The sequence below is a fragment of the Canis lupus genome, chromosome 4 (assembly GCF_011100685.1).
Source record: "Canis lupus familiaris isolate Mischka breed German Shepherd chromosome 4, alternate assembly UU_Cfam_GSD_1.0, whole genome shotgun sequence".
In the NCBI taxonomy this organism is placed as follows: domain Eukaryota; kingdom Metazoa; phylum Chordata; class Mammalia; order Carnivora; family Canidae; genus Canis; species Canis lupus.
The window spans coordinates 25215301-25229870 of record NC_049225.1 but is presented as its reverse complement, the minus strand read 5'-3'; the positions used below and the strand labels follow the sequence as shown (position 1 = coordinate 25229870).

The following is a 14570-nucleotide window of genomic DNA, read 5'->3' as shown; positions in this document are numbered from 1 at the left end:
GTGGACACAGTCCCAAATTTCTAAGCATTTTCTCACATTACAAGTAAATAACTTAATGATGGAAATTTCTTTTGGATACATGTTTTTTCAGTTAAGTTTCTGGAATAACTTGATAACCAGTGTATGTACCCATTTCTTAACACGAGTCTAAAGACGGTTCTTAGAAGTCATGAAAAGGCTCCTTTTTGTAGTTATCACACTTAGTCTGACCTAAGTGTTCTGGATTTATACAAAGAAGTCTCAGTCTCTCCCACTGTTTCTCAAGATGAGTAGCTCATGATACCTGAGATGATTTTCAGTGTTAGATTGGTGTTCTTATTTTAATAATTCCGTGTTTTCTTTTAAAGAATATTAGGAAAAATATAACTAGCTCATCAAGCTCATGATTTCAGGTTTATTATAAATTTTTCTTTTAAATAAATCCACCTAAGATTAAAAACGGAGTCCATTTTAAGAAAAATATGGACCAAATAAAGAAGTACAGGTGACAGCAGGGCAAATATCCCGAAAGAGCTCCCACTTGACTGAAACTCAGAAAGAAACTTCAGCCGCTGTCAAACACAAGGGAGCTTTTTCCTAATAAGCTCTGGACTTCCTTATATCCTCCTCGATCCACTCTTCACTTTCGCCAGACTCAAGAAATTATGTATTTTAAAAATCTCTCTGCCTCCCTAGTTTGTCAATAATGGTAAGCACACAGATGTAATGATATATGCTTCCAAGTTTTACCTTTAAGGAGTCTTGGAGCTGAGAGGCAAGTGCTCTCGCCTGAGGACTCTCTCCTTCCCCTCTGGCAGCAAGGTCAGCCAGCTGGGCTGTCAGCTGGTCCACCCGGTCACACTTGGCAAGAAGATCTTGGCGATATGGCCCCATCATGACATTAGCCAGACGATGCCCTTCGGCCACAAGCCCCCGGATGGCAGCCTGACCTGGATCCAGAGGAAAGCACTGTAATTCACGTAGACCCAAAGAAGGCAAGTGTGGTAAACTGCTGTATTGTTGGGGTTTTGTTGTTGTTGTTGTTTAATTAGTAACATTTTGTGAGGTTTTTGCCCCTCATAATAGAAAACTGTAGGAAATTCAGAAAAGTATAAATAAGTATAGATAATTCACCATAATCCTCAGAAATTGATACAGTTGAACATTTCCTTCTGGTCTTTTTAAAAACTATTCTACTAAAATGTATTAATTTTAATTCCAGTATAGGCCACATACAGTGTCGTATTAGTTTCAGGTGTACAATATAGTGATTTGACAATTCTGTACATTACTTAGTGCTCATCACTATAAGCATACTCTTAATCCCCTTCACCTACTTCACTCATTCCCCTACCTACATCCTCTCTGGTAACCATCAATTTATTCTCTATAGTTAAGTCTGGTTTTATTAGTTTATTTCAATTTTTAGTTCATTTGTTTTGTTTCTTAAAATCTACAGATGAGTGAAATCATGAGAGAAATGATTTGTCTTTCTCTGACATATTTCACTTAGCATTATACCGTCTAGATCCATCCTTGTTATTGTAAATTTTCTAGTTTATTTGATGCATTGCATGTTCCTATACAAATATACATTTCTCTTTTACAAAATTGAGATCATACTTTACATTAATTTTTCTTGCTTCTTTTATTTAATGGGAGCATTTTTCCACATCACTGAATATCTTTAAAAATCATGATCTAAGGGCAGCCCGGAAGGCTCAGCGGTTTGGCGCCTGCCTTCAGTCCAGGGCCTGATTCTAGAGACCCGGGATCGAGTCCCGCATCTGGCTCCCTGCATGGAGCCTGCTTCTCCCTCTGCCTGTGTCTCTGCCCCACCCCCTCTGTCCTCTCATGAATAAATAAATAAATATCTTTTAAAAAAAAATCATGACCTAAAAAAAATCTATATAATATTTTATATTACTTATAATTATTGATCACATACATATTAAACATTTATATTTATATACATTCTTGTGTGTAATTCCTTAGAAACATGTCTAATTACTTTTTATAATGAATTCCTCTACGTCAAATTGCTAAGTCAATGAGTATGAACTTTTTTAAAGCTCTTAACATGTAATACTAAATTGCTGTTCAGAACGTTTATACCAATTTATTCCTCCCCCAGTAAATTATGCATCTGTCTGATTCCCCAACACCAGGAATCACCAACTTAAAAATTTATCTTTTTATCCAACAAATACAGTTAATGAAGTAAACAGATCTTTCAGCTTCAGATGGCTTGCTATCATAAAATGACCTAAATTCTTATAGATTCATCCCTAAAATCTCCCCAAAATCAAAATTCTCAGTTATCAATTCCACTGGTGACTATGTGATGCAAGAGCCCTTACAAATGAAAATAACCTTGGTACCTAAGTGCCTCTTACTTATTTTCAAAAATTACATTTAACTGGGTACTTTCCAATGACTGTAATAGAAATATAATAGAATAGAAGTATACACAGTTATATACTGAAAATAATTAGTTCAAAATTTCAATTCCAATCTAAGGACCTTTCTATTTGCCCATAGCAAGATCATTTATTTGCTAATTCTTTTTGATTAAATCACAGGAATCATATCAGCTACATTTGGAAATGGAGTCATGTTGTAGAATGACTTACTTACCAGGAGCTAAGAACCCTTTCTGCACCTAATTACAGACGAACAAGATCTCTATCAACATCTTGCTTATTTTCACTGAGACCAGTTTAATGAAGGTTAAGTGCACTTATGGCCTTACCAACACCCCGGTCATCCACTGTGGGATTATCAATCCACCGCTGTGCTTGCTCAATCTTGCCTTCAAGGTGGACAGCTGCCTTGGCGGGCCTGCTATTGGCCACAGCCCTATTAGTTTTGGTCTGCAAGTTCTGCAGGGCTGTGGCCACCTGTTTGGCCAATGCTCGGGCCTCTGGGGAATCTCCTTTGCCCCTGAAGAGAAAAAAAAAAGCCATCCTGTCACAGACACTATTTACACTGAGATGATTTTAATTGCTATACAAATGCTAATGAGATGATAAATTGCTAATCATTATTATTAGCTTAGTTTGGAAGGAGAATGGTTTATTTGGCACTAAATTAAGAAATTAATAATTTAAATTCAGATTGCATTATCCCAGTTAAAACATTAAATAGGAGATTGAGTCATTCTACCTCAATCAAGCTCAACCATCTGGTTAGCCGAGCTCAATCAAGCAACACTCAGCCATTGCAGAAAATACTACTTCCCTCAGGAACTAGGTGGGCTCAAGTAGCCATGTATGTTGTATAACAGTAGTTGAAGTAGTTGTAGAACTAGCTATAGTAGGGGGCACCTGTAGAACTAGCTATAGTAGGGGGCACTATCAGAGTTGGAACTCAAAGGACTATACTCTGGGCACCTGGGTGGCTCAGTGGTTCAGCGTCTGCCTTTGGCTCAGGTTGTGATCCCGGGGTCCTGGACTAGTCCTACACCATGCTCCCAGCTGGGAGCCTGCTTCTCCCTCTGCCTATGTCTCTACCTTTCTCTGTGTTTCTCATCAATAAATAAGTAAAATTTAAAAAAAATAAAAAAAAAAAGAACTAGCTATGGAACTAGTAGTAGTACGATCCTTTTTTTTTTTTTTTTTTTGAGAGAGAGAGAAAGAGAAAAAGAGAGCACTAGTGGGGTAAGCAGGAGGTAGGGAGAGGGAAAAGGAGAAGTAGACATCCAACTGAGCAGGGAGCCTGGCTCAATCCCAGGACCCTGAGATCGTGACTTGAGCCAAAGGCAGATGCTTAACCAACTGAGCCACCCAGGTGCCCAGGAGTACAGTCCTTTGAGTTCCAACTCTGATAGTTACTACTGCAAACACTCCTATTATTTAATCCTACAACAACCCTATAAGGTAAACACCAAAGTTATCCTCGCTATTCAAAAAGCAAAACTGAGGTGCCAAAAGGTTGGACAACTTACCCAAGGTCTATCACTTTCTTTGGTGGACTCGGGATTCAAACCTAGGCGCTCTAACTTTTGAGTCCTCACTCTTAGAAACTTATATTGCTATCAAGTAATTCTCCAATCTTTGCTATAACTGATTAAACTGGTTATCTAACTCAAAGACAACAAGACCACAGTCAAGCAAGGTACCTAATTCCAGTATGGCTAAAAGTCACCTGGGATCTTAGTTTTAAATGCAGATTGTTAAATCTATCATCAAAAGAGATTCTGATCAAGTATGCTGGTGAGGGGTCCAGGGTGTACTTTTTTTTTTTACAACCTTCCCAGATGATTTTAAGGTAAGTTGTCCTTGGTCCATACTTCAAAAACACTACATAGTCAACTAGTGGTAGATCTGGAACTGGAAAGCCATACTATGCCTGGAACAGGTAGGTGAAAGCTAGACAAAGAACCCAAATAAAGTCAACACACAGAGTGAAGCAGACAGCATACCATACAACTATCAAGAGATGGAGGGAGGAGCTTGCAATTTCCACTAGACCTGGCCATACTTCAAACTATCAAGCTCCATTAGCTGCCTCTACATATTTCTAATAAACTTCCACTTTTTACTTGAGTTAGTTCCTTGCAACCAAAGAACTTCAACAAGACCATCAACACAGAAATAAAAAGAAAACCACAATTATGTATCACAAAGGGAGATTACTGCCCCCAAAACCCTACTCCAAAGACTTCAGGTTCTAACCACTATGAACATATACCAAGTCTAATGCATTTTATATCTCAAGTCTACTTAGAGAAAACTTCAGATGAATCTTCTCTGTCTCACCAATAAAAATGAAAATATTATTCTACCTGCCAGAATGACTAATTTAGATACTCTCCTAAGAACTCCTTTATGACTTTAAATCTCAATACCTTCTCCATTATAGAGCTGGACAAAGAAGGTTATTTATCATGGTTCTGATCATGGCTGCTCCTGCTCCCAGGAGTGGATCGTACTACTACTGCCAGGAAGCTATGTACATGTTATAATAAGGAATGATGGCATGTGACCACACAGGGACATTTGCTGTTGATACCATTACCATCAATTCTCTCTTCATCATTAAGAAACATAATGAGTACCTGATATGTATATGGAATTGTGTTAAGGTCTTTAAAATAGTTTTCTCCTCTCAGTATTTTTAAACTAATAAGAATGTAAACAGATTATATAAATAGGTTAATATTAATGAACATAGACCTAACTGCATAGACATTATATTGTACAATTGTCAAATTATTTATTTTCTCAGTCTAAACAATTCAGTCATCCCCAAATGATCAAGCTTGGTATATAATCAAACTTGAGCTATTATTTAAATTGGTCTCATCACAATTTTCTGCCTAAAGCGTGTCTATTCTGCTCCCACTCAGTTCCTATTTCATAGCCCTAGCTAGACAGGAATGTGCTTTTTTTTAACCACCATTGTCCTCTTGGTCAATACAAGACTTGAAAGAACTCCAAGGTGCCTGTCACAGAAAAAAGGTTAGGTTCTCCCATGGAAGAAGAGGAAATGAAATATGCAAGTTAAATGAAAACCCAAATCTCACAAAATACTTGACTACGGTAACCCCAGATAAGAGGCTAGAGGACTAAGGTGGGGAAGAAGAAACTTTTACTTCGACATTGTACTCTTGTAATGTTCTTTCAGCACGTGCTGCAGTTTGTTTAAGAGAGAAAAATATCAATCAAAAGAACAAAGCTACACCTCTTTCCTACATAATCAAAGTGGATGATGCCATCAAAGTCTTTAAACGCAGCAGCTGTGATGAGGACATCGTATTTAAGGATCTTTCATAATAGTTACATAAGAAATAACATTGCTGGGGAAAGAAAAAAGTGTCTTCTTATGCCTCCCCTCCCCACCCCCTCCACAGCATCTTTTCTTAGAGAGCCACAAAAATTATTTTCCTCATATGCCTGGAAATCGGTTATGCCACAAATATGATGTAGCAGAAAAAGTCCTAGCTTAGAAATTAAAAAGTAGATCTCAAAAAAGGAGTTCTTGGCATCCTAAATTTATTCATTTAAAACCATCTGACCAGCAATAAATCATTAACCCTCAGTTATGGCAATAATAAAATAGAAGTAATATCTGACCTAGCCATGTCATACAGAATCAACAGGAATATAGTGGAAGAATATCATATGTGCCTTTAACCTACAGCATTCAACCATCTACATGCCAGGGGGAAAAGAGAGATTAAAGGGCAATATCAGAAATTAAATACATACTGTCTCCGCAGATCTGCTAATTTAGAAGTCAGAGCAGATATCTCCCCAAGAGAACGTAGAATGTCATCCCTCTCTTTAGGATCATCACACAACTCTGCTATTTTCCTAGCTTCAGCCAAAGCCCCTCGAATCTGTTCTTCTCCTTCTGGTCCACCATTTGGATCTGCAAGCCAATTCTGCACACACAGAAAGGGGGAAAAAGCACACTGTGATCTCCTCAGAAACTATTTCTTTAAACTTAACAAGGCCATCAGAAAGATCTCAAAAGTAATCACAAGGCACACCAGTGATCACTTTTATAATGCTGATTCTTATTGTTTTACACAGGTTCTTGGCTCAGGTAAAATCAAATCTATCCTTCATCTGCTTATAAGTTATTTTTTCCATCCCCGTTAGAATAAATATTTTCACAAGCTTTATCTTATCTTTGGCTTAATCACACCTTATTAATTCACCTGCTCAAACATTTGTGTTTCTCTGTGAAATGCATGAAAATCATTTTACAGGAGTAGCATCCGAAAACTCTAACCCTTTAACAGTGCTATGACCAAATATAGTTATGAATTTTAACATAAAGAACAGTTTTCATATTCTGTGATCTCTACCAGGAACTAGGATTTTCTTGGTACTCAGAGTACATTCTTTTAACTGATCAAAGTATTCAAAATTAAGATCTCTATATCAAAATAGAGATAACATGAGTCTAAATCTGTGGTGAAAGGGAGAGGTGTTAACATTGGTAAATGCCGAGAATCAGTCATCACTTAGAAATACTCGTTATCCACCCACAGTAAATAAGAAAGACAGACAGACAGAGATGCAGGATATTTATTTCCCACCCCTCCTGAAAATCATCATTACTACCTGAGCAGCATCAATCTTCTTGGCAATGCTCTGCTTTGAGTTGGTCATAGCTTCCAGCTTGCGGGCTGCATTTTCCACTTTTGCTGTGAGCACATCCAGACCCTGAGACACCTGCTGGGCTTTCTGCATGGCCACTGGTGAGGCTCCTTGTCCTCTGTTCAAAACAGATGTTGTCATTGCACTCTCTCAAATACTTACTGGCAAAATATCATGAGAAGCACAAATATGTCATTTTTGTTAACATGCTTGTCTTTTTCCTTTCCTCCAGCAAATCTGGGGTAGCACAAGAAAACACAGAAATAAAGCAAAACACCCAAATCATCTACTTTCTCCTTTTGCTTTTAAAAATATGCATTAGCTTCCTGGAACTGCATAACCACTTTAAAGACCAGACTGCAAATTTTGATAATAATGATTCTCCTCTTGATGGTGATTACATAATCAAGTCTGAACTTCAGGGGGAAAATGTGCTTGTGATCTTCTTGCTATGGAGGGTTTGTTACCATAGTAATGTGTGCTTTAAAAAAAAAAAATCCCATTAGATTGTCTTATTTATGGGCAAGTATACATCGAAAATATTTCAGGAAGTAGCATGCCCAGTGCTACTAAAAGCACACCAAACTGGGACCAAGCAGATCTGTGTTCAAATTCTTAGTCTTGGGACCTGTGAACCTTGTTTATGACAGGCTTTAGCTTTCTCACTTATAAAATGAGGACTGGGTAGGTAACAGGACTTGCCCAGCTTACCCAACAGAGTGGCTTCAAGCAAAAGGGTAAACTATAGAACACTGTGGCAACAAAGCCATACAAATAATATAACTACTGCTGCTATTTAACTGTCATTATTATTATAATAAACCTAATAATAATTGTAAATGTCTACCTTCCACTCCTATGCAATCTATAAATATCAAAACCAGTTGGTACTAAGGAGGAAAAAAGCACTGTTGGTGAGAAACTGGGTTTTTTTTTTCCATCATTCTCCTGAAGGACTAATTTTACTATTTTCCTCTCTCGGAAGTGGTACGCTATATTAAAAATGAGGTGCATCATTAGACACTTGTTTTCTCTTTGTAAGAGACTTCCCAAGTCATAACAAAGTAAGATTTGCCACCGTTTCACAAACTCAGATTTTTAAGCCACTCCGCCTGGTACTCTCAATGATGGGGTGGGGAACTTTATCAGTTGGTAGAAAGGCAAGCTTATCCTCCTAACCTAAGCTTCTGACTTTAGGATGAACTCCAAAACATCATAGCTCCCCTTAATAGTAGCATAGATCTGTCATTCATTTATCTGTTCTCCTAAAATTCATCTTTGTTTTTCATCTATACCAATATGTAAAGTCATGAACCCAATAATATTTATTGCCAGGTATGTTTCATTTGTACTTGAGGCTTCCCCTTAGATGTGCTGAGGAGTGGAAGGCTTTTGGGACCTTTTACAATTTAATTTGCTTTTTTCTTTCAACTCTAGTCATTCGTGATGAGAAACTTTTTAGAGGACAAAAGTCCAAGTGTGAAAATGTAAAAAATATTTATAATATTTCATTCAAAATAAAAGTTTACTGGGTCCCATGGAGGAAAAATAGATCCTTACAACCTAGAAACCCTAGCAACTGAAAAGAAGTTTATCAATGAGGAAATTGTTGCTGAGCCTCAGCCACTAAAATGTTAAATAGCTAGGCATATTTAAGAAAGGCTAACAGGGAGATAGCTTGCTAATCTTTCATCAGAAAAGGACACTGCAGGCTCCAGTGTGAAGCAGGCCCACAGCTCATCACTGTTGTAGCCTTGTCTCTTTACAGATTTACAGTCGATCCCATACAGCAACCACCTTGTTCTCTTGCTCAAATTCATCTTTCTCTAAACACATACAACTGTGTATTCGAGAATTCCAAGTGAAAACTGTCTACCACACTGTGAAAAGGCTGCAGACAAAAGAGCCAGCAGTGAGAAATTAGAAGAGCCAAGAATCTTGTCAAACTGCACTGGCAATTCTCCGAATGGGAACAGAACTTCTTTTTGTCCTTTCTGTAAAGTTCTTGTCATGCTCATGACAGGGGAGACTGCTTCACAGCAGGAGAAAAAGGCTCATTGAGCTCAGTGAGACCGCATTTATTTATGCAGTTCCTTCTCCCTATAAGGTAAAGACTCTTGACCTGAAACCCTTGGAACTTCCAGGGCTACGGTGAATCCACGAACCTCTGGAAATTACACATATTACACAGGCATGTTTATGGGCATCTTTTTATGTACAGATTAATGGCTTTCATCAGATAAGAATTATCTTGACCCAAAAGGTTAAGAACCATGCCTTTAAGAACTGTATTCTTGGGGGACCTGGCTGGCTCAGTCAGTGGAGCATGTGACTCTTAATTTCAGGGTCGTGGGTTCAAGCCCCGTGTTGGGTGGGGGGATTACTAAAAAATAAACTTAAAAAAAAAAAAAGGACTATATTCTTTTTTTCTTTTTTTAAGTAATCTCTACATCCAATGTGGAGCTCAAACTCGCAACCCCAAGATCAAGAGTAGCACATTCGACCAGCTGAGCCAACCAGGTACCCCAAGAACTGTATTCTTATGTCTATTCTGTTAATACATTTGAAACCAGGTCTAACAGTGTACAACTTGTCAAGGGGTATTTCTGAGGCCTGTTTGGAGACCCTGCATATTCCAGTTATCTCAAGGTGTTTCATGACATTCTTGAAGCCAAATTAATATTCAGCCACACCAGTAGTCCCCATATTTCAATTCTTGAAATTGAGTTTCAAGAATGCCCATATTATAAAATTCCATAAAAATGAGTATCTTTTAGAACTTCATTGACTCTACGGGTGAGTTCCAAAGAAGCCTATGTTATACTGAGTTTTCTTAATAACAAACTATATATAGTATACAGGGGGAAAAGTTCTAGAAGTCAAGCCTTGAAGTAGGTAAAAGAATTATGAAACCAAATGAATAATGATGAAATAGAAACTCAAAAAATCCTAGAAATAATCAACATACATGATAACTTACTTAAGTGGTTTTTTAAATAATGCAAAACAATTCCAATATTTTCACTCTTTATGTTTCTTTTTACCCATCCTTAATAAAAGATATGCCTACCCATGCCAGACTTCACCACTGCCCCTTATTCATCATAAGCCTGTGGCTAGAAACTAAGATACCAGATTTCCATTTCAATTTCAACTTTACTACAAGGCATCTGCCTACTTTAAAAGTTTATCAAAGGAAAAGTTCACTTCAATCTCAAGAGAATTCATAGACTATAATAATCTGTTATCCATTCATCAAAAAGAACACAGTAAAATTAGCAGGCCCTTACTCTCTGAATCACTTTGTCAGGAATGCCATCCAATCTGTTACCTAACTCAGGTAAGAGTAGAGGAATTTTACCTGGCTCGGAGTTCAGCCACTTGATCAGTCATCTGCCCCAGCATTTTACAGGTTCCCAGGATCTCCCTGCGCTCTTTGCCTGCGCAGAGTTCACCGACTTTTCCAGCTTCATCTAAGATCTGTCTGATGGCCTGCTCACCAGCATCCCCTAAAATAAAGAGATATTCAATATCTACACTGTTGATGCATTAATTATTTAGGAAGGATGCTTTACAAGTCATTTCATTCATGAAGGAATGGATGATTTTAAATGACAAGTGAATAGAAGACAATACATCTGATAGCTAACCATGCCCTAACAACCAGAGGGTGAGGTTTCAACCGCAGATACTTCTAAAAAAGATACTTGGAACCATATCCATCTGGAGATGATAAGCAGCTTGTGGTAAGAATATGGATGATGAAAATAGGCTCTACTAATTTAATACTACTTAGCACCTCTAACCTCCATTAGGCTTTTCACGTCCATTCAAATATTAATCTAAAACTGAATATTAGATTAGAAAATCCATAAAACCTAGCTCAATAACCCATTTGGGTCTTTACATAAGTCAATTTTGCTTTCCAATTCTTATTGGCATCATCATTTAATCTGTTTAATTAAGTACTTTGTTGACATAAATGGAAATCTGCCCAATGGGAACTAAAAGAGAAGAGTTTTTATTCAAAATAATTACCTTTCTGATTCAGGGAAGAAGTGAACCAATAATCTAGCAAAGAATGCCCAGCTCAGCTTGGTTAATTCCTCCAGAATGAAAGGTGATTGGTCTTTGCCCTTCATCCTTTTAAGGACCAGTAAATGCTTTGATTAGTCAAAACTATTAGAGAATAGAGTATGTCCCTTAATGTTGCAGTAGTTATCTCAGAATGAGGTTATGGGAAGATTTTTCTTTATTTCTTTTGTTGGCTCAACTTTTAGTTTTTTATTGTATCTGTCAGAGAAGCAGAACTAGATTACCTGGAGAGGCACTGGGATCACGGAGCCAACCTTTGGCCTGGTTCAGTTTGGAGTCTATGGAGGCCAATGCTCTCTTCATGGCTTCAGTGTCCTTTTGAAGAGAAATACAGTTATTTTATTTGCAAAAACTGAGATACCATGATACAAAGTAAGACAGAGAAAAAGTTACAGCACTTAACATACAATAGCTAAGGTAGTCCTACAACAGCCTTAAAAATACTCTCATCACACCAGAATGCTTATTTCTGTCAAAATGCAGCATCGTGCATGCAAATCTTCAGTTAATTCTATTTTGTTTTCTGATCTATTGCTAAACTGTGAAAACTGGTAAAAATCACTCAAGCCAAAAGATGCTTAATGTCTGCAGCAGGAAAAAGCCCTGTTGTCACATGCCTCATTATCAGCCTTCTACTCAACAATCATCTACTGCGGCCCTGGCACAGCCCTCCCTGCATCAGGGAAGCCTCATTAGCACGTGGTGTCACAAATCACAGTTCTTTTACATCTTGTTCTGAAATACACAAACACTGGATAATGCTTCACTATACTTAATTAATCTGAAAAACTTGGAGTTACTGGCTGGAAAAAAATGGAAAATTTTAATCTAGCAATTTAGTTTTAATTCCACAAATAAACCACTCCATGTAATGCAAGAAAAAACTTTTTCTGGCCTTCTCTGCCATATTCTTCATCTTCCTCATTCTAAGTTCCCTCATCATCCTAACCTGGAAGAAGAGGCAGGATAAAATAAGTGGGTCTCAATTTATTGTTTACAATCAGAATTCATAACGGTTAGTATTAAATTACCATAAAACCTCCCAAGACATAGCATGAAAAGCTGAAGCACACTAAAAATAACACCTATAATTTGATGGAGTTGTTAAAATACACAAAAATGTAGAGAACAATGTAAAAAGTACCCAGGTATCCATCCTCACAACTGACAGGCTGGCTATCTCGTAAGTCTCTATTTAACACCTTAAAAGACAGATGAGGGGCTCCTGGGTGGCTCAGTCAGTTAACCGCCTGACTCAATTTCAGCTCAGGTCTTGGGATGGAGCCCCATGTCCAGCTCCATACTGTTTGGGATTCTCTCTGTCCCTCTGCCCCCACCCCACCACTCATGCCTTCTGTCTCTCTCTAAAATAAATAAATAAATAAAATTTTAAAATAAAAAAAAAGACAGCTGAACTCCTTTTGCTCTAGGGAACTGGCTCTTACAGAGTTCACACAACAAAGCACAGAGTTAACCTCTGAAATTCTAAGCAATGCCCTGAATCTCTAACTTTTTTTTCACTTCCCAGTCCTGCAAAGTGGGGTTCTTAAAGGTGTTGTATCACCACTCTTCCACATGGGGGCACGAGGAGCTTCCCCACTTCTCTAATCCACTCAAGACCCAAAACTAGTACAAAATAAGCACTGGCAGCGAGCGCCCAGTGGGGTAAGGTCAGCAGCCTGACCACACCTTTTCCAAAGTATCTATTCAAACTATAAGGACTCTCAGCTTTAGTATTTCCTCCTTCCCCATCTAAACAGATAAAGTTTGTTCTTCTGTCTTAACCTCAGCTATCAAAGGCTCTAAATAACAAATTCTCAGCCACAGCAACTGAAGAGAAGTGAACTAAATTACCAAAAAAATGTAAATAGAATATTTTTTATTATCAAGTTATATGGAATTATGGAGGCTATCTCTCAAAAGAAGGCAGGGAGAGTCATAAGAGTATCTCTTTCGAAATCCATTTGAATTAGTACAAGTAGACAAATGGCATTTTTTAAGTGCTTGTATTCTCAAATAGCTTAAATATCTACTCCTCCTCCATCTTGTTCTACATTAATCTGTACAACAAACCCTGTCTTTAAAAGCCAGCTTTAGCTTGATTCCAGATTAGCAAGGCCCAAATCAATACCTATTTTAAAAGAGGCTCAGACAACTCCCAACCTCAGAGAATTAGATAGCCTAGGGTCTAATACAAGTTACAGGATTTTGTCTAGGCACAGAAAAGAAAAAATCATAATCTCTTCCTAGGGAAGTCTGTGCCTACTCTAAAGAGAAATTATACCCACGTGAAAATAATTTATAATCTTTTAAATAACCATTTCTCTAACACGCTATTATTTTTTCAGTGAAAAAACTGGAAATTGATTTCATTTCAAAAGATCAAATATTTTGTGGGTCTACTCTAGCATTAAAGGCTACTCTTTGAGGGGATCCCTGGGTGGCTCAGTGGTTTAGCGCCTGCTTGGGGCGCGATCCTGGAGTCCCGAGATCAAGTCCCACATCGGGCTCCCGACATGGAGCCTGCTTCTCCCTCCTCCTGTGTCTCTGCCTCTCTCTCTCTCTCTATCATGAATAAATAAATAAATAAATCTTTAAAAAATAAAAAATAAAAAAATAAAGGTTACTCTTTGGGGGCTCCTCATTGGCTCAGTCAGTAGAGCATGCATTTCCTGGTCACCGGGTCATGAGTTTGAGCCCCACATTGGACATGGAGCCTACTTTTAAAATAATAATAAAATAATAATAATAATAATAATAATAATAATAAATAAAAAGGCTACTAGTCTGGAAACTAACTTTAATTGAGGATTTCCTGCATGATAGGTTCTGTTTTAGGTATTGCTTCCCCTCATTACTTCATTGAACCTCAAATTTAAATGCAATTTTACAAACTAAGAAACAGTCCTACAAATCCAACTGATCACAGGTTTGCTGACATCAAACCTCTTTATTTTATATTAAATGAAATTCATGAGTTTTTTTTCTTTTACCAAAAAGAGTTGCCGAAGATTCTAACCTTCAGTAATAGTAAGTCTTTCCCTTGTTGATTTTGGCTTTGGTTAATACTGACCAGAAAATAAGCTCTAAAAATCAAAATCCTAATCCTTACTACCATAAATGACTTATTTTATTCTTCACTGCCCAAAAATGATTTGAAACATGATGGAAATAGTAGCTTTGCTCTATTCAGTACCCTCAAAAATCATTGCTTTTTTTCTTCCTAATAAAGCATGAATGGCCACCACACTTCAAGGAAAGAATCTAATCCTCGGGAAGTGAGTAATTTACTCCTGAGTGGGAGAAGATGTGACATCAATAAGTTAAAATTGGGCAGCCCCGGTGGCGCAGTGGTTTAGCGCCGCCTGCAGCCCAGGGCGTGAT

General features: G+C 37.7%; 1 protein-coding gene across 4 annotated transcripts in view; it reads right to left on the bottom strand.

Annotated features, from left to right (window-relative positions):
* Positions 1–14570, bottom strand: part of VCL (vinculin) — a 114944-nt gene that overhangs the window by 22435 nt on the left and 77939 nt on the right. For 2 of the 4 annotated variants that reach the window (XM_038534409.1, XM_038534411.1), the window contains exons 7-12: positions 11411–11504; positions 10453–10600; positions 7056–7209; positions 6192–6367; positions 2732–2922; positions 730–929 (exon numbers count right to left, since the gene is read on the bottom strand). In XM_038534409.1, coding sequence (XP_038390337.1) covers positions 730–929; positions 2732–2922; positions 6192–6367; positions 7056–7209; positions 10453–10600; positions 11411–11504 — 963 coding nt within the window. The remainder of the gene's footprint in view (positions 1–729; positions 930–2731; positions 2923–6191; positions 6368–7055; positions 7210–10452; positions 10601–11410; positions 11505–14570) is intronic. The other 2 variants (XM_038534410.1, XM_038534412.1) reach the window with 1 other exon arrangement.